Source organism: Charadrius vociferus, unplaced genomic scaffold, assembly GCF_000708025.1.
Source record: "Charadrius vociferus isolate BGI_N301 unplaced genomic scaffold, ASM70802v2 scaffold544, whole genome shotgun sequence".
NCBI classification, from domain to species: domain Eukaryota; kingdom Metazoa; phylum Chordata; class Aves; order Charadriiformes; family Charadriidae; genus Charadrius; species Charadrius vociferus.
This window is the reverse complement of record NW_009648162.1, coordinates 352,268-367,558: the sequence shown is the minus strand read 5'-3', so window position 1 is coordinate 367,558 and position 15,291 is coordinate 352,268. Positions and strand designations below refer to the sequence as shown.

Genomic DNA, 15,291 nt, shown 5'->3' with positions numbered 1-15,291 from the left:
GGAGAAGCTGCATCCCACAGGAAGCAAGCACAGAGCAGGGCCAGGAGCCAGTGGGGACCACAGCCTTGGCACGTCCCCCAGCCACATTCTTCCCCTCCCGGTTAATTAAATTTGTTTTGGAGGGCATAGCATCTCTGGAAAAACCAAAGCCATGGCTCATCCCTCAGGTCCCATCCCATGTGCCCAGGAGCAGGGGGGTATCAACAGCCCATCAGATGGCTCTGACCTTTCCAGCAGAGCCAGCGTGCGTGGGGGGAGAAACACATCTCCTTTATGAGGCTCAAAAGCAAATAAATAGGGAGGTTGTAAGTATGTGTGCGTGTGTGTGTGTGCATGTGTGTGTTTAAGCATGTCCTCCAGGAGGTCTGCAGAGCAGGGGCAACTCATTCAAGGTCTCCTTGCCCGAGGGAAGGACGTGTCTGGTCCCACAAAGGTATCACAGGAGGGTCCAGAGAGGCTGCACCCCTGTGCCCACTACCCCTCCATGACCTCTCCTTGACTCTTTCAAAGAGCAGTGGTGGTGCAAAGGGGGATCTGGGGTTCAGCATTTTCTCCCCAGCCTCAGGTGACTGGCACAAGCCCAGGTGAACAGCCCAGGCTGGTGGCTCTCGTGCAAGGGGTGGGGGACAACTAGTCCCAGCAGGTTTGGTAGACTCAGAGACAGTCAAGAAGGCCAAATTCTCCCTCTCTGCTGAGGTAAAGCATCAAGAGCCACCACACAAGCTTGGTGGCCACAGAGGTCCACCCACCACAGCCACCAGTTGCCACCAATGGGTTGTCCCAGCCCAGTGCAGCGCTGCCTCCACAGCTCAGCTGCTCTCCACCTACCTCCCAAGGCAAGACAGCTCTGAGACGCATGGCAGCTCCTTAATTCCCCTTGGCAAGGGCTTGCCAGGGCTAAAAACACATCAACAATCCTACTATTGCCTTTCTCCAAGTTGACGGCATGGAGCTGCTGCAGGGAAGTTGTGTGGCCAGGCATGGGCATGGGACGGGACTTGGAGATCATCTTCATGGGCATACCAGAAGGGGAACCATGGTCCAAAGACCCTGGTGAGGTTAGTCCCTGAAACACCTTCCCGAGGTCTGATCCATCCTCTGGTTAAAACACCATGGTCATAGCGCAGGGACACTTTCTGGAGCAGCTCCTTGCCCCCCCAGAGCACAATCCAGTCCCAAAAAACAGACTACACAGAGAGAAAGCCCATGGCACCCTGCCAACCTCCCTTGAACAAAAATTCAAGTGCTTGAGAAGTGCTCAGAAAGGCAAAGCAGCAGCAGATGCTGGTGGTGCTGCACAGGGGGACGGAGGGACAGCTGTGCCGTCCAGCCCTGCAACATCCCTGTCCCCTGGTCCAGCTGTTGGACACACAACACCCATGCACAGCTGAACAACCCCTCCGAGTGCTCTGCATGGGTGCCTCCTACGCAGCGTACACACGACTCAAACGGGAAGCCCCATCGGTGGCTCCTCACTCCACGAGCCCCACCGTCCCTCCGGCTGGGCTGACCTGGCTCTGGCTCCTGCCCCGACACAATGCCGCTCATTCAGGTGAGCCACGCTGCAGCCCTTGCATGAAGGCTGGAAATTTATGACTTGCCTTAAATGTCACCTTTTCAACTCCGTGCCTTGGCTCAGCAACCTTTGAAGCAAACATTAGCAAATGACCAGCGTTTTTCAGAGAAAAAAGAAAAAAAAGAAGTCGTCCCTTCCAAGACAAATAAGCGCTCTCGCAATAAACGGCATGAAAAGCCTCACAGTAAAAACTGGCAGAAAATACCTGCAGTCAGCGATGATGTCATCCATCAGCTGGGCACCCAGGATGTCCAGTTCACTTGGCGAGCGGTTGGCCTTGAGAGCAAGGTGAACCTTCTCCAGGTTTGCTTCCTGCATGATAGGCAGGGAAGAGGAGCTGCACAGCAGGGACCGCCTGGTACCCCACTCCACCCCGTGTCCATAATCCTCCCAGCGAGTGCCTAGGGCTGCTCCCCATGATCAGAAACTCCAGCCTGGGTCCCACCAGGGCTCTGCACCTCTGGTTTTGCTACTGTTGGAGCTCTGGGGGAAATGATAGTGAAATAGAGCAAGAAATCCCATACATAGCTCAGGAGCTGAACCCCAAACCTGACCCAGCCTGGAAATGGCCTCCGTTCCCTCCCTGTCTCCCCAGGCAGGATGCAGAAAGGAAGTGGACAATGCTCTTTGCCATCGCGGCACTCACCAGCCTGTCTGCTGCATGGTGAAGAAGGTTTTGGGCATCAGTCCGATAGCTGATATCTTCCCAGTAGGATGACAACACCACCACAGGCTTCACGTTGCCCCAGGGCAGGTAGTAATATTGACAACCTGGAGGGCACAGCGCACTGGTAAGCTTGTGATATTGGGGTGACAGGGGACCCCACTCCTCAGGAATGGAGCAGAGATGAAGGGGGGCAGTGCAGCATTTGGCCTTGGGCAGAAGCCCATCTCTGGGGCCCTTTTGGAGCAAGAGGACCCAAATCCATGTGTAACAGCAATGCACACCAAGGTCCAAAGAGATGTGCGTCAACCTCCACAGCTGCAGCAGCTTCTGCAGAGCAGTGAGGCCAGAAAACAGCAGAACAACCCCAGTGGGGTGAGGACATTTCACACCAGAGTGAGAGCCCCAAAGGAGCCAGGGAAAGGCCACCCCAAAGCACTGGCTCTTCCTTGAAGAAAAGCAGGCACTGTTAGTGCTGAGGTACTGCCCAAAAACCACTTCAAGCCATCACAGAGCTGAGAGAAGTAGTTCTGGCTTCCCTGCTCCTCCCCAGTCACATATTCCCCTTTCACAGCATGGTTGAGGTGAGTAAGGAACTCTGGAGGTCATCAGGTCTAACCCCTGCTCAAGAAGGGTCACCTTAAGCAGATTGTCCAGGACCATGTCCAGTTGGGGTTTAAATATCTCCAAGGGTGGAGACTCCACACCCGCCCGGGGCAGCCCGTCCCAGTGCTTGGTCACCCCCATGTTGCTCACCATCAAAGACAGCCCTGCTGTACTGCGTGGTGGAGGCCAAGGGCAGGCAGGTGTTGTCAAATTTGTTGCCATAGTTGCCAATGCTGACTTCAAACTGGATGGCGTCATCCACATCTTGGAGCATGGTGGCCGAGTAGAAGGCAGCGAAGAGGGAGTACTTCCGACGGCGCAGGTACTTCTGCAACAGGCACAGAACTACGTCCATAGAAGAGATGCCACCACCACTCTCCTACACACAGACCCTCCCTACCCCAGCATACACCAGCTCAGCAAGGCCTCCAAGATGGGAAAGTGTATTGCAGGGAAGAATAGCATACATTGCAGCAAGGGAATTTTGGGTGAGATATTTAGGAAAAACCTGACAAAGGAGAAGGCTAAAACTTTCCATAAACAACACAGTTTAAACCTGAAGAACCAAGCAAAACAAGCACAACTGTGATAGCACTCGAGTTGCAACTGGGGTCCTGTTGAAGCAAATCTCCCACCCCTCCATGTTACCATGGTCTGCTCTCTACCATGCATCAGCTTAGATGGAGCAAGCTACACACCTTGGGATGGAAATGCAGCAGGAGACACCCTCCAGGAGCTCACTGACCACCCCATCGCTCACAGGACATCACCAACCAGGACCAACACCCGCGTCCTTTCCCTGGTGCCTCACATGCCATGCTGCCAGAGAGCCAACCCCAGAGCCCACAGCGTCGGATACCCCATGGAGATCCTGTTACCTCCACCCGCAGAATGTCATCTGCGGAAATGTCCTCCACCTTCTGCTCCACGTGCTCCACCAGTTTGGTTTCCAGCTCCACAAGCATCCTGCCGCGATACGCGACTCCCTCGCCCTTGGGGTAGACCAGGGACAGGTGTCAGGACCCCAGTGCCCCCTCCCCACGGGTCAGCTCTGCCTTTGCTTTCAACGGGCTTCATTGCAGAGGAGCAAGATCAGGCAAAGTATTTCTGCAAGCGCTTCCAAGGTAGAGAGCGTGTGGGCAGCAGAGCAATATTGAGAGGTGTTCAGCCAGAGGGAATAGCCAGAAAACGCAGTGCAGGCTCCTAATAACAAAGCCAGTTTGGGTTAATAGCAGCTTTCTTTTGGCAAGGAGTGGCAGTTTTAGTTTCGTTTGGGCTGGAAAGAAGCCGACGTCACCTTTCCTAAATTGAGCGTCTCGTAAGGGTCGGGAAAGCCGGTGAACTCCCGGGGGCTGCCGTAGAGGTTGATATAGCAGGGACCGAAGGTCGGCAGGAACCCGAGCCCATCATCCACTGGGGACCGCAGGGGAAAAGAACAGTTAGAGAGTCCTGAAGGCACCTCAGGGATGTGTGTCCCGGGACTTTGCTGCAGGACCATGTGGACCACACGCATGCAGGGGGTCACCAAAATTGAGGTCACCTCCTTTGAGTCCTTCAACCGCTTACCTTTCTGCAGGAGAAAGAGAAGGTGGGTGTGGGGCTGTGCAGGGGGCAGAGAGCTTCCTGGTCCCAGGAAGGGTCCCCAGAGAAGGGGAGCATTCACTTTGCTGGTGTGAACCAGCGTAGGGGACTTACACCAGCCAAGGAGCTGGCCCTGTGCTCCCCTTGAGGCAGTAAGAGAGTGCTCGGAAGATAATGGCTCATTTTTAATGAAACCTCGAGCAGAAGGAGAAGCAAAAGGGCAGAAATTGTTTGCAGGGTCCTGCTCTGAGCTCCCGAGCTGGCTGCTCCCCGTGCACAGCTGGCTCAGCACATAACACACACTAGACCATAAAGACATCACTACCCAACATGGACACCCTAAACTGGCCATGGGGAAGAGCAGTTGTGTCCTTTCCCCGCTCTTGCAGGGCAGGGGGGGCCATGCTGGAGCCGTCCTCTCCTCCCGCCAAGGTGCCCAGGCAGGACACAGCTGATGCTCCCCGAGCTCCGACCAGCACTCCAGCCCTGACGGCAGCTGAACCAGCAAAACCATTACCAAGCGGCGATTGCAAACCGAGAGGCTAAGGGGACGTACGGTCTGTGGCTTTCAGAGGCTTCGCAAGAGCAGGAAACTCATCTGAGGCACAAAGAAATGGAGAGAGGTTAGGAAAGGATGGCAGAGGAGCATGGAGGAAGGATGGAGGGTTATGGGAAAAGAGGGTGGATGCTCTGATAGGCTTTTGGTGCCAACAGACACTAGGGAGACAGAGAGAGAAAGGGGGAGGTTGTTACATAGCCCTATCGCCCTTACAGAGGCTGTAGGATTGGTGCGAAACAGGAGGATTTGAGCATCCCTGAAGGATGCTCCACATGTTGCAACAGCTGGATGGACCCACAGTTCCCCGGGACCTCCGTGGGATCAAGCAGGTCTCAGTGGTGGGGTGGGGTGTGCCGGTCCCAGACAGACCCCTCACAGCCTCCTCTTCCCTCCTCCCTCCCCTCTCTCTCTCTCCCCCCAGATCATCCCAGGACTTGCACTTTAACTGGGGAAGAGGGGGGCTGGACACAAGCAGCATGGTGGAGAACAGTGCTGCACCCCAACTCCACACCTCCATGCACGGTCGGGCAGCGCTGGGGGGGGTGCGGGCTGTGGGACACACGGCTGCAGCTTTGTACTGTGCTCAAGCCCTGGTGACTGCTGCCAGCTCCGTCCCATGCCCCTGCAGCGTAGGGATGCTCATGACGGGGCAGGGGTTTGCAGAGCACCTGAGAGCCTCAGAGATGCACAAAGCAAAGGGAGCAGAGTGAGGAGAGTCCTGATGGCATTGCAGATGCCACCAAAGCTCGTTAGCAGCAGGAGATGCTCGTGCAGGTTAGGGCAGCCTCTGCTCCTGGCTCTGTATGGCTCTCAGCACTCCCACAAGCACGTCCCACCTCCCTGCCCTCCCACTTGGCACAGGTGACACGGTCAGCATCACCTAACTGATCCCTGCCAGCGCCTCTGTGGTGGTCCTTTGCTTCGGAAAGCCCCTGGGACTTGAAACAGCACTCTCAGCACAAGCTGGACCTCAACCCCTATCCCACCTCGTGACTGGCCCAAAACACCACCTAAGGAGGAGACACCAGTGGAGGCACACACGGGTGGGATGTGGCATCTTCCTGCGCCCATGACACTGCTGCCCATCACCAACCACACGGGGGAACCGCAGCCGCAACAAAAAGAGGAAGCAAAACCTCCGGCCCACCATGGCCCACCATGCAGCCTCCCATCCCAACACCCCTGGGAGGACCTAAAGATCTTCAAAAACCACAAACCAGGAGAGGCTAGAAAATAGACCGCAGGATGGAGCAACCTCCAAGCACCCTGTCCCATGTCTCCGCCAGCACCGGCAACTTTGCAGGGACCATTGTGGCTGTGACATCCTCCAAGCCAACACCGACCTCCAGCCACCAGCATGCAGTGCTCCTCCATGGCCATGCACTCCAAATCCCACCCTGCTGCCCCCCCTTACCCTCCAGCTCCCCGCCGGGGGCTGAGATCTTGGACATGCAGAGGTAGGCGGTGCCGATGATATCGTTGTGTGTCAGACGGTCCCTGCAACACAACCCGTGATGCCGTCGTGCCATGGACCAGAGGGGTTTGCCCATGGTGGGTCTCCCCCAGCTCATCCCACTCTGCCAGCTCAGCTTTCCCCACGGGCAGGCACAGGCAGCCCCCAGTGAGGCCCCTCCCCGCTCACCAGTCAGTCACCCGGATCCTCATCTTCTCGCACATGGAAGGGAACTGGGAAAATAGTCAGGGAGAGGAGCGGTGAGTGGCAGTGAGGGTGGGCAGGAGGGTAGGGGTCCACAGGGGCACCCGCACTCACCATCGCCGGCAGTGTCAGGCGCTGGTTCCACTGCGGGTTGGCGTTCTTCTCCAGGATCCTCGAGTAGAGCTGGAGGTGCAAGATGGGAATGAAAAGTCAGTGCCACCCCAACGCTTGCAGCTCACAGCTGCGCTTCAGCAAAGCAGGGCTGCTGCATGCCCCGTCCATGGAGCTGGAAGGTCTCAGATCCCCATGGACTGCATTTGATGGGTGGCCCAGTGGGGCTCTACATCGTGTGACTAAAACCCTCTGGGCAGGAGGCAGAGGATGCTATGAGCTGCTCGGGGATCTTGCCTGCCGGGACCACCAGAAACTCACCCCCTTCCCACTGTGTCTGTTCAGGATAATGTCCTGAGCCTCTGTTCCCCCCCGGGCACTGTCACCAGGGAAAGATTTATGGGCAGGGGAGAATCTCAGCCCTTTAGTGCTGATGTGCATCAAAAGACAAGTGGCGGTTTGTGGGCATATTTCTTGGTGAAGGCACTGGAGGGGACCCAGAAGCAAAGGGAGTAGGCCAGAGCTTTGTAAAGCCACCAGAGTCACCTCCATGCCCTGACTGGTCATGGGGGGATAATCGGTGGTGTGCGGACAGCCAGTTGCTCACTTCAGGCAGCACCAAGAAGAGCAGCATGTTGCAACTATCCTCCTTTCCCCAGGAGCTCAGCCTCTCCGGCCACGTTTTTAATGCAACAGCACCACGAAGAGCCCAGCAAGGAAATTACTCCGGTGCAGCCTGGCACGCCGCGTCCGGCAGCACTGCTCAGCTCGAAGCGGGCCATGCACACAGGGACAGGGCTGGGGACATCGGCTGGGCTCCTCTCAACCCCCAGCTTCAGGACATTGCAAGCAAGAGGGAGAGGAAGGGGTGTAACAAGGATTGATGGGACCTTTGTAAATGCTCCAGCGAAGCAAAGGACCAAATTTTCCCCATGCTGGAACCAAATTTCCCCCATGCACGGCTGCCGTCCCAGCTCCGGGGACCAGGGCAGGGTTGCTCCACCCCAGCCACTCACCGTCTTGCCAGCGAAGCTGACTTCCACAAAGGGATCGACCAGGTTCTTCTTGTTGCTCTCAAAGCCAAAGATCTGCCTGACGTTGTCCATAACAGCATCATCCACTGAGGGGAAAGAGATGCTGAAAGCTCATAGAAGCGCCCGGCATCCAGATGGCCCCAGCTTTCTGGGGCATGCTGTCCCACCAGCCAGGCTGTGCATCTCCATTGAGCCAGGTGGGGATGGGCAAGAGGGTAAATACCAGTTTGCACCAGTAAGAGACTTATCTCCCAGTACATTAGGACTGACCAATATCTACAAGGTCTTTGGACCAAGGCTATGGGTAAAGTTTCTTTACCCGTACACTTATTCCCCTCCAGCATGTTGCAACCCGCCGCAATACCAAGGGCCGGATCCAGTACGCTCCAGACCAGCAAAGGAAACACTTACTCTGGGGCAAGTCTTCGGCTTTGAAGATTTTCAGGCAGAAATGAGCCCCTTTCAGGGTTACCCCGGTGGGGCGCAGCAGGTTGCCCTCGATGTCTTCCTTGTCTTCAGAGACCTCCTTCTTCTCCAGCTGTAGGAAAACAGGACAAGAGGAAAACACAACCAAGCTTCCCAAAAGTCCTGAAATGAGCAGCAAACCCCCCAAATCCAACACCTGGCCCCCAAAATGGAAGAAAATCAAAGCTGCAGCTTCCCTGGGAACAGGCACGGGGCTTGATGGCCCAGGGCAGTGGAGCACCACCGTTGGAAGGTCCCCCCATCGCAGCCAGGGCAATACTCACAGGAGCTTCATCTCCAGGCCCCAGCACGAACAGGCTGACTTTCAGATAGCCCTTGGCCCCCGCGGAGAAGTCCTCCGGGTCAGAGAGCAACAGCCATTTTCTGAGGAAAGCGTGTTCTAGGGGAGACAAGAGATCGAGACCCACGTGCTGGTGCTCAGACATGCAGGGAGATCGCTTCAAGGATGCTGTTGGGTGCTTTTTGAATAATAAATACTATGGTCCTTTTTTATGGAATGGAATGCTTCGCTTCAGTTTATGCTTGGACTCAATGATCTTAAAAGTCTTTTCCAATCTAAATGATTCTATGATCCTATGATTCAGTTGGAAGGGACTTACAACAATCATCCAGTCCAACTGTACGACCACTTCAGGGCTGACCAAAAGTTAAAGCATGTTGTTAAGAGATTTTCCTTGTAGGTCTTAACTCTTTATAGCTAAAATTACCAAGCTTTTCTCTGCAGTGATTAGGGCAGGAAATTATTTCTAAGCATTATTTTATCTTCTTCGAGATAAAATAATAGATAAAAGATAAGATGAGCCAGACTCAAGACCAAAAAAAAAAAAAAGTGAGCCAGGCTGCACTGGTGGGGCTTTCTGCCAGTGAGTTGGTGGCACAGTGACTTGAAAGCCTCAAAGTCTTGGGAAAGGGAAGAGAAATGGGTGGTGACGATGGATATAGGGACATGTCTGGGTTCATATATGGTAAAGCTGTAATGTGTGTGTGCATTTCCCCTCAGTTTGGCCCCAAAACAATGGTTTGCCAAAGTGACTCCCCCCAGCTGCAGGAGGTGACCCTGGCCCAGACCCCGACCGTTCGCTGGGCTCACTTGGCTCGGAGTAAACGGTCTCAACATCCATCTGTGCAACAAAACAAAAAAACAAATGCCAGTGTTCACTCCATGGGTCAGCGTGGCAGAAAACAGGGGGGGGGAGGGGAGAGGAGAGATGGCAGCCTTACCCGAAACTCCCCAATCACCGAGTCCGTCCGGAAAGACCGAGAGTCCACAACCTGTGGAATGAAAATAAGGAAAAAAATAGTAAATCCAGCCCAAACCCTCCCAGGGCAGAGGACCCCACCACCATGTGCCCTCCTGGGAAACAGGGGGACATTTCCCTGGGCGCCGCAGGGAGGGGGACAGGGCGATGGCCTCGAGCATTGCCCCAGCTCTCCCACCGGGCAGGGCTGGTGTTTGCTGAAGCTCACCGTGATGAAGATGGGCGCGTCGAACAACTCGGCCGGGGACTCAAAGACATTGAAGAAGAAGGTCTGTAGGAAAAAGGAGTGAGGATGCAAGGCGGAGGTCTGCCCCAGCCTCCCCCCAAGGCATTTTTGTGCCTCCCAGCCTCTCCCATGCCCACAAGTCCACAGGCTGGAGCCTCTTCCCCTCCTGTTAGGAGGGACCCCCATCCCATTAACAGCAACAGTCTCCCGAACGGGCTGTGCTGGGTGACTTTGGTGCACCCCAATGAGCAACATCCTCCAGTTTGCTTTTGCTGGGCTGGTTCACAAAAGCACATCCAGACCAGCTCTCCTGGGGGTCTCCAAGTAAAGCATAGGGGCAGGTTGGAGGAGGCTTTGGGGACATCCCAAAAAGCAGGCTTGGAGCATCCAATGTGGGGACGGGGATGGGGACAAGTCACACGCGGTTGTCCGTATGCACCCATCCTGGACAGCCAGCTGTGTTGCCCACCCTTGCCTGTGTGCAGCTCTGCCCAGGACACACCACCAGGATGCTGCCGGTGACTCTGGGACATGTGAGTCACCTCAGGAAGATGACCAAGATGAGCCCTGCACAAAGGCAAGGGGATGCTGAACCTGCCAGACCTCCCTGCTGCTGCCTGAGCTTCTCTCTCATCGCAGTTCCCATCGCCACATCCCAGGCTCTGGGCTGCACTGGGGTTTCCATCACCCGGGACCCCAACCCATAACACTCCTGAGCCTTTCCTGACACCCTCAGGGCACACCTCGAGCAGAGACCCCATCCTCACCTCATCAAAGAAGGGGCTGTTGCCTTTGCGTATCCTGGTCCTCTTGGTCTGCCCAGCAGCCGTCACCTTCACCACGGGCCTGATGTTGACCCCAGGGAGCTGCCGGCCCTCGATGATCCTCACCCTGATCTGGGATGGGAGGGAGGATAAGGCAATGGGTCACTGGGTGATGAAGGGACGGGATGCGCAGGAGGACAAGGGGAAGAAGAGCCACCATGGCTGTATCTGATACCTCTGCAACATCTCAGAGCCTATGGTGTTGGTCCAGCCCTGGGATGGGCACCTCAGGGGGCCCCTCTCAGGTGATAAGACCCTATAGGGACAGGCTGAGGGACCCTGCGGAGGTGGGTTCAGGAGAGTGGCTTATCCCCACCAGCCTCATCTCACCTGGAAGTCCTGTGGCTTGTTGGATAAAGGCTTTTTGGGCGAGCTCCTCCTCCGCTTCACCCCCTGAACGTGGTGCACGGGGGGCTTGCGGGGCAGCGAGGGGGGCTCAGACCCCGGTGGCCCCGAGGAGGAGGAAGGCTCCGTCTCATCCCCTGTAGCTGTCTGATCCTCCGTCTCCTCCTCTCCGGCCGTCTCTGTGCAGGGCAAGAAAGGAGATGGAGGATACAGGCAACACGGGACCGAGCGTTGTGGGACCATATGGTGAGAAGCCTAGCTGGGAAAAATGTGATGCTACCGGGGAAAAAGTTCCCCCCAGTGCCGCATGTGAAGGTTTCTGGTTACCCGTGACAGTGTCAGGCTCAGCAGCAGCAGGTGCCGGCTCCGGGGGGGCCGGAGGGGGGAACAGGGGAACAGCTCCCGGCGGGGGGATGTAGGACACTTGCAGGATGAGGAAAGCCTGGAAAAAAGGAAATATTCATTATACAGGTGTCCAGAAACACTCTACCGGGGCCTGAGCCTCAGCATCGGATGCCACCCACAATGTTCTGCCCAGGTGTGGGGGATGCAGACGGAAAAGTGGCAGCAACTCAGCAAACATCCGGAAAAAGGGGCAGAGCAGGGGGACAGCAGGGAAAGGTGTCCCAGGGACCACAGGGGCACCAGGAACATGCGGGGTCCCAGCCAGGTGACCATCCAGTCCCCATCCCACTAGATGGCAGCCCCAGGCCGGGCTGAGCCGGATGCTGCTGCATCCACTGGGAAGTGAACGGGAAGGAGGGAGATGCCAAGGCAGAGCCAGGGAAAAGCTCAAGGAGAAGGGAGCTGCGGAAAGGGAGATGCAAAGATTTAACTGGACATGAGCGGTCCCCGCAGAGCCTGCTGGCCGCCCAGCAAGGACATCCCTGTCCCATGGGCACACGAGCTCCAGCCCCTGCCAACATCTGCCCTGCAAAGAGGTGTGACCCGTCTGCTGCTGGGTTGTCCCCAGCAAAGCACCAGGGTGAGTCCTCCAGCACAGCACAGGAGGTCCCCGTGGAAGCGTGGACCGAGCAGCTTCCTGCTGCCCCCCTCCCCGAGCCACTGATTTTGCTCCTTGAAAGGTAAATCTCAAAGCCAAAGCATACAGGATGGGACAACTGGTGTCCAAGTGGGAGCTGCAACTGGTAGGGACATTGCTCAGACTGGTTTCCAACTGGGAGCTGCCACTGGTAGGGACGTTGCTTAAACTGGTCTCAAAATGGGAGCTGCAACTGGCAGGGACATAGCTTAAATTGGTCTCCAACCAGGAGCTTCAGCTGGCAGGGACAGTGCTCAGACTGGTTTCAAACTGGGAGCTGCAACTGGCAGGGACATTGCTCAAACTAGTCTCCAACTGGGAGCTGCAACTGGCAGGGACGTTGGTTAAACTGGTCTCCAACTGGGAACTAGAGCTGGTAGGGATGTTGTTTAAATAGGTCTCAAATTGGGAGCTGCAACTCCCACGGACATTGCTCAGACTGGTTTCAAACTGGGAGCTTCAACTGGCAAGGGCATTGCTCATACTAGTCTCAAACTGGGAGCTGCAGCTGACAGGGACATTGCTTAAACCGGTCTCACTGGTCACCACGCAGGGACTCACCCCGGTGCTCTGCTTCTTGGTGTCCAGCAAGGGGAGGTTGTAGGAGGCCGCCAGGCTGGGGGAGGAGAGGACATCTCGCAGCGGCACTCGGGCTTCTCCCAAAAACCTGGGGGCGAAGAGCGACCGGGGGGTCAGCAGGGAAAGGGGCCCAGGAGCTGCAGGTGACGCAGACCTGGGCAGCAGAGACCGACCCCAAGGGCAGGGGCAGAGTTGGGGACACCTGCCAGCATCCCTCTCTGGCAGCTCCCCAGGGAGAACAGAAATGGGCATCAGATGACTCAGATCCAGCCCGGGTGAGACAACCAGGGCAAGCATCTCTGGGGACTTTGTCCCCTTTTTATCAAGGAAAAGCACCCAAAAGTCCACGCTGAGGAGCCAGGAGCCATAAACCAAAGCGCTGATGGATTTTTCTTTGCCAACGGAGAAAGCAGAGACACAGGAGGTTGGGGGTTTCACTGGAGGTAGATGAGATCAGAGCTAGCAGCCAAGCTTGGTGTCTACGTGCCACCATCATCCAGGAGGATTTTAAACCACCGTAAAACTGATTTTTCCCTAGTGAGTTCCTCTCTGGTGCTCTGCTTCTGGTTAACTCTTCCTGTGCTGTGCCACCTCCCACCCCAGCCAGCAGCACCAGTTCCCCTGCAGACCAAGTCTGGCTTGGAAGCATGTCCACTGCTGCAGCCCAACTCCTCCCCACCTAGGGCCAGCAAAGCCCTCAAACAGCTTTGTGCTGTCCTAACAGCACAATGAGATCATGGAGCGGACCTTCCTGGAAGACATGTCAAAACATATGGAAGGCATGGAGGTGATTAGAGACAGCGAACGTGCATTCACCATGGGCAAACTGTGCCTGACTAATCTGGTGGCTTTCTACGATGGAGCGACTGCATCAGTGGACAAGGGAAGAGCTACAGATGTCATCTACCTTTGTAGATTTTGTACTGTCCCCGACAACATTCATACTTCTAAATTGGAGTGATACAGGTTTGATGGTTGGACTGTTCAATGGATCAGGAATTGTCTGGATGGCTGCACCCAAACAGTTATAGTAAACGGCTCAACGCCCAAGTGGAAAGCAGAAATGAGTGGTGTTCCTCAAGGGTCCATACTGGGACCAATACTATTTAATCGTCATTATTGGCGTACGCAGTTAGACTGAGTGCACCTTCAGCAACTTTGCAGATGACACCAAGCTGAGTGGTGCGGGTCATTCAGTCAAGGGACAGAATGCCATCCATAGGGACCTGGACAGGCTTAAGAAATGGGCCCATGTGAACCTCATGAGGTTCAACAAGGACAAGTGAAGGGTCCTGCACCTGGGTTGGGACAACCCCCGGTGTTAACAGGCTGGGAGATGGATGGATTGAGAGCAGCCCTGCCGAAAAGGACTTGAGGGTACTGGTGGATGAAAAATTGGACATGAGCCAGCAATGTGTGCTTGCAGCCCAGAAAGCCAACTGCATCCTGGGCTGCATCAGAAGCAGCATGGCCAGCAGGTCGAGGGAGGTGATTCTCCTCCTCTACTCTGCTCTCCTGAGATTCCACCTGGAGTACTGTATCCAGCTCTGGGGTCCCCAGCATAAGACAGACACAGACCTGTCGGAACAAGTCAAGAGGAAGCCACAGAAATGGTCAGAGGGATGAATCACCTCTGCTGTGGAGACAGGCTGACAGAGTTGGGGTTGTTCAGCCTGGAGAAGAGAAGGCTCCAGGGACACCTTCTTGCCGCCTGTCAATATATAAAGGGGACTTATAAGAAAGATGGAGAGAGACTTTTTACCAGGGTCTGTAGTGACAGAACAAGGAGCGATGGTTTTAAAGTAAAAGAGGGAAGGTTTAGCTTGGAGATAAGAAAGACGTTTTTTATGATGAGGGTGGTGGGATAGTGGACCAAGTTGCCCAGAGAAGCTGTGGATGCCCCATCCCTGGAAGTGTTCAAGGTTAGGTTGGACAGGGCTTTGAACGACCTGATCTAGTTGAAGATGTCCCTGCCCACGGCAGAGGGGGGTTGATTAGATGATCTTCAAAGGTGCCTTCCAACCCAAACCATTCTGTGATTCTGTGGTTTCAGACGGCAACAGCAGCCAAGACAGGGCATTATTTGCCTGTCACCGGTAATTGCCCCATTTGCTCATTGCAACATCCTTAGGGATGGGTGGGCACAAAAACAAAAATCCAGCATCACCTTCGTGGTGGAGAGGAGACCACTCGCAAGAGCATCGCAGTCCCTGCAGGTCACGGTGGAGTAGCTGCTCGCCATGCAGGCAGACAAAATCTCCCTGCGCCGGGAACCGGGACCCTTCTCCCATCCTCCTCTCACTATTTATAGAGACACACGACGCCACCGAGCTGGACCAGACCCAATTTCCACCTCCCTTGGCCTCCAGCCCAAGAGCAAATCCAGCATAGCCTCCAGCCCTGGAAACGGGATCCTTCACACAGGGGCCGTCCTCCTTGTCCCAGCCAGAGCAGGGCAGTGCGTTCCCACCCTCCCCTGCCCAAAAATAAATTACTTCCTATATTTTTTTCCCCTGTGCAAGCAGCGGTCCCGCCTGACACGGGGTTGCTGGTGGGTGGCCGAGCCGGGTGTCCCAGGGGCTGGAGGTGGCCCCACTGGCTGCTGTCACCCTCCTTCTTGATGCAGCTGGTGTGGGGAGGGAGACCCCATCCCCACGGGGAAACCTCCGCTGCCCCCAGAGCATGGGGCACCAGGAGCTGCCGTGAGAAAGGAAGCCGCCTTGGGTCGTTTGGTTTGCAAAC

At 55.8% G+C, this 15,291-nt stretch overlaps 1 protein-coding gene across 1 annotated transcript in view; it reads right to left on the bottom strand.

The window, feature by feature from the left end:
• Nucleotides 1-15,291, bottom strand: part of DYSF (dysferlin) — a 109,600-nt gene that overhangs the window by 81,659 nt on the left and 12,650 nt on the right. Inside the window, exons 4-22 of the mRNA XM_009884084.1 lie at nucleotides 12,532-12,637; nucleotides 11,256-11,370; nucleotides 10,914-11,107; nucleotides 10,527-10,655; nucleotides 9,742-9,804; nucleotides 9,496-9,546; nucleotides 9,365-9,395; nucleotides 8,538-8,653; nucleotides 8,200-8,326; nucleotides 7,771-7,874; nucleotides 6,758-6,826; nucleotides 6,629-6,672; nucleotides 6,401-6,483; nucleotides 4,984-5,025; nucleotides 4,144-4,259; nucleotides 3,725-3,838; nucleotides 2,997-3,174; nucleotides 2,223-2,347; nucleotides 1,782-1,888 (exon numbers count right to left, since the gene is read on the bottom strand). Of these exons, the coding sequence (XP_009882386.1) occupies nucleotides 1,782-1,888; nucleotides 2,223-2,347; nucleotides 2,997-3,174; nucleotides 3,725-3,838; nucleotides 4,144-4,259; nucleotides 4,984-5,025; nucleotides 6,401-6,483; nucleotides 6,629-6,672; nucleotides 6,758-6,826; nucleotides 7,771-7,874; nucleotides 8,200-8,326; nucleotides 8,538-8,653; nucleotides 9,365-9,395; nucleotides 9,496-9,546; nucleotides 9,742-9,804; nucleotides 10,527-10,655; nucleotides 10,914-11,107; nucleotides 11,256-11,370; nucleotides 12,532-12,637 (1,914 nt within the window). The remainder of the gene's footprint in view (nucleotides 1-1,781; nucleotides 1,889-2,222; nucleotides 2,348-2,996; nucleotides 3,175-3,724; nucleotides 3,839-4,143; nucleotides 4,260-4,983; nucleotides 5,026-6,400; nucleotides 6,484-6,628; nucleotides 6,673-6,757; nucleotides 6,827-7,770; nucleotides 7,875-8,199; nucleotides 8,327-8,537; nucleotides 8,654-9,364; nucleotides 9,396-9,495; nucleotides 9,547-9,741; nucleotides 9,805-10,526; nucleotides 10,656-10,913; nucleotides 11,108-11,255; nucleotides 11,371-12,531; nucleotides 12,638-15,291) is intronic.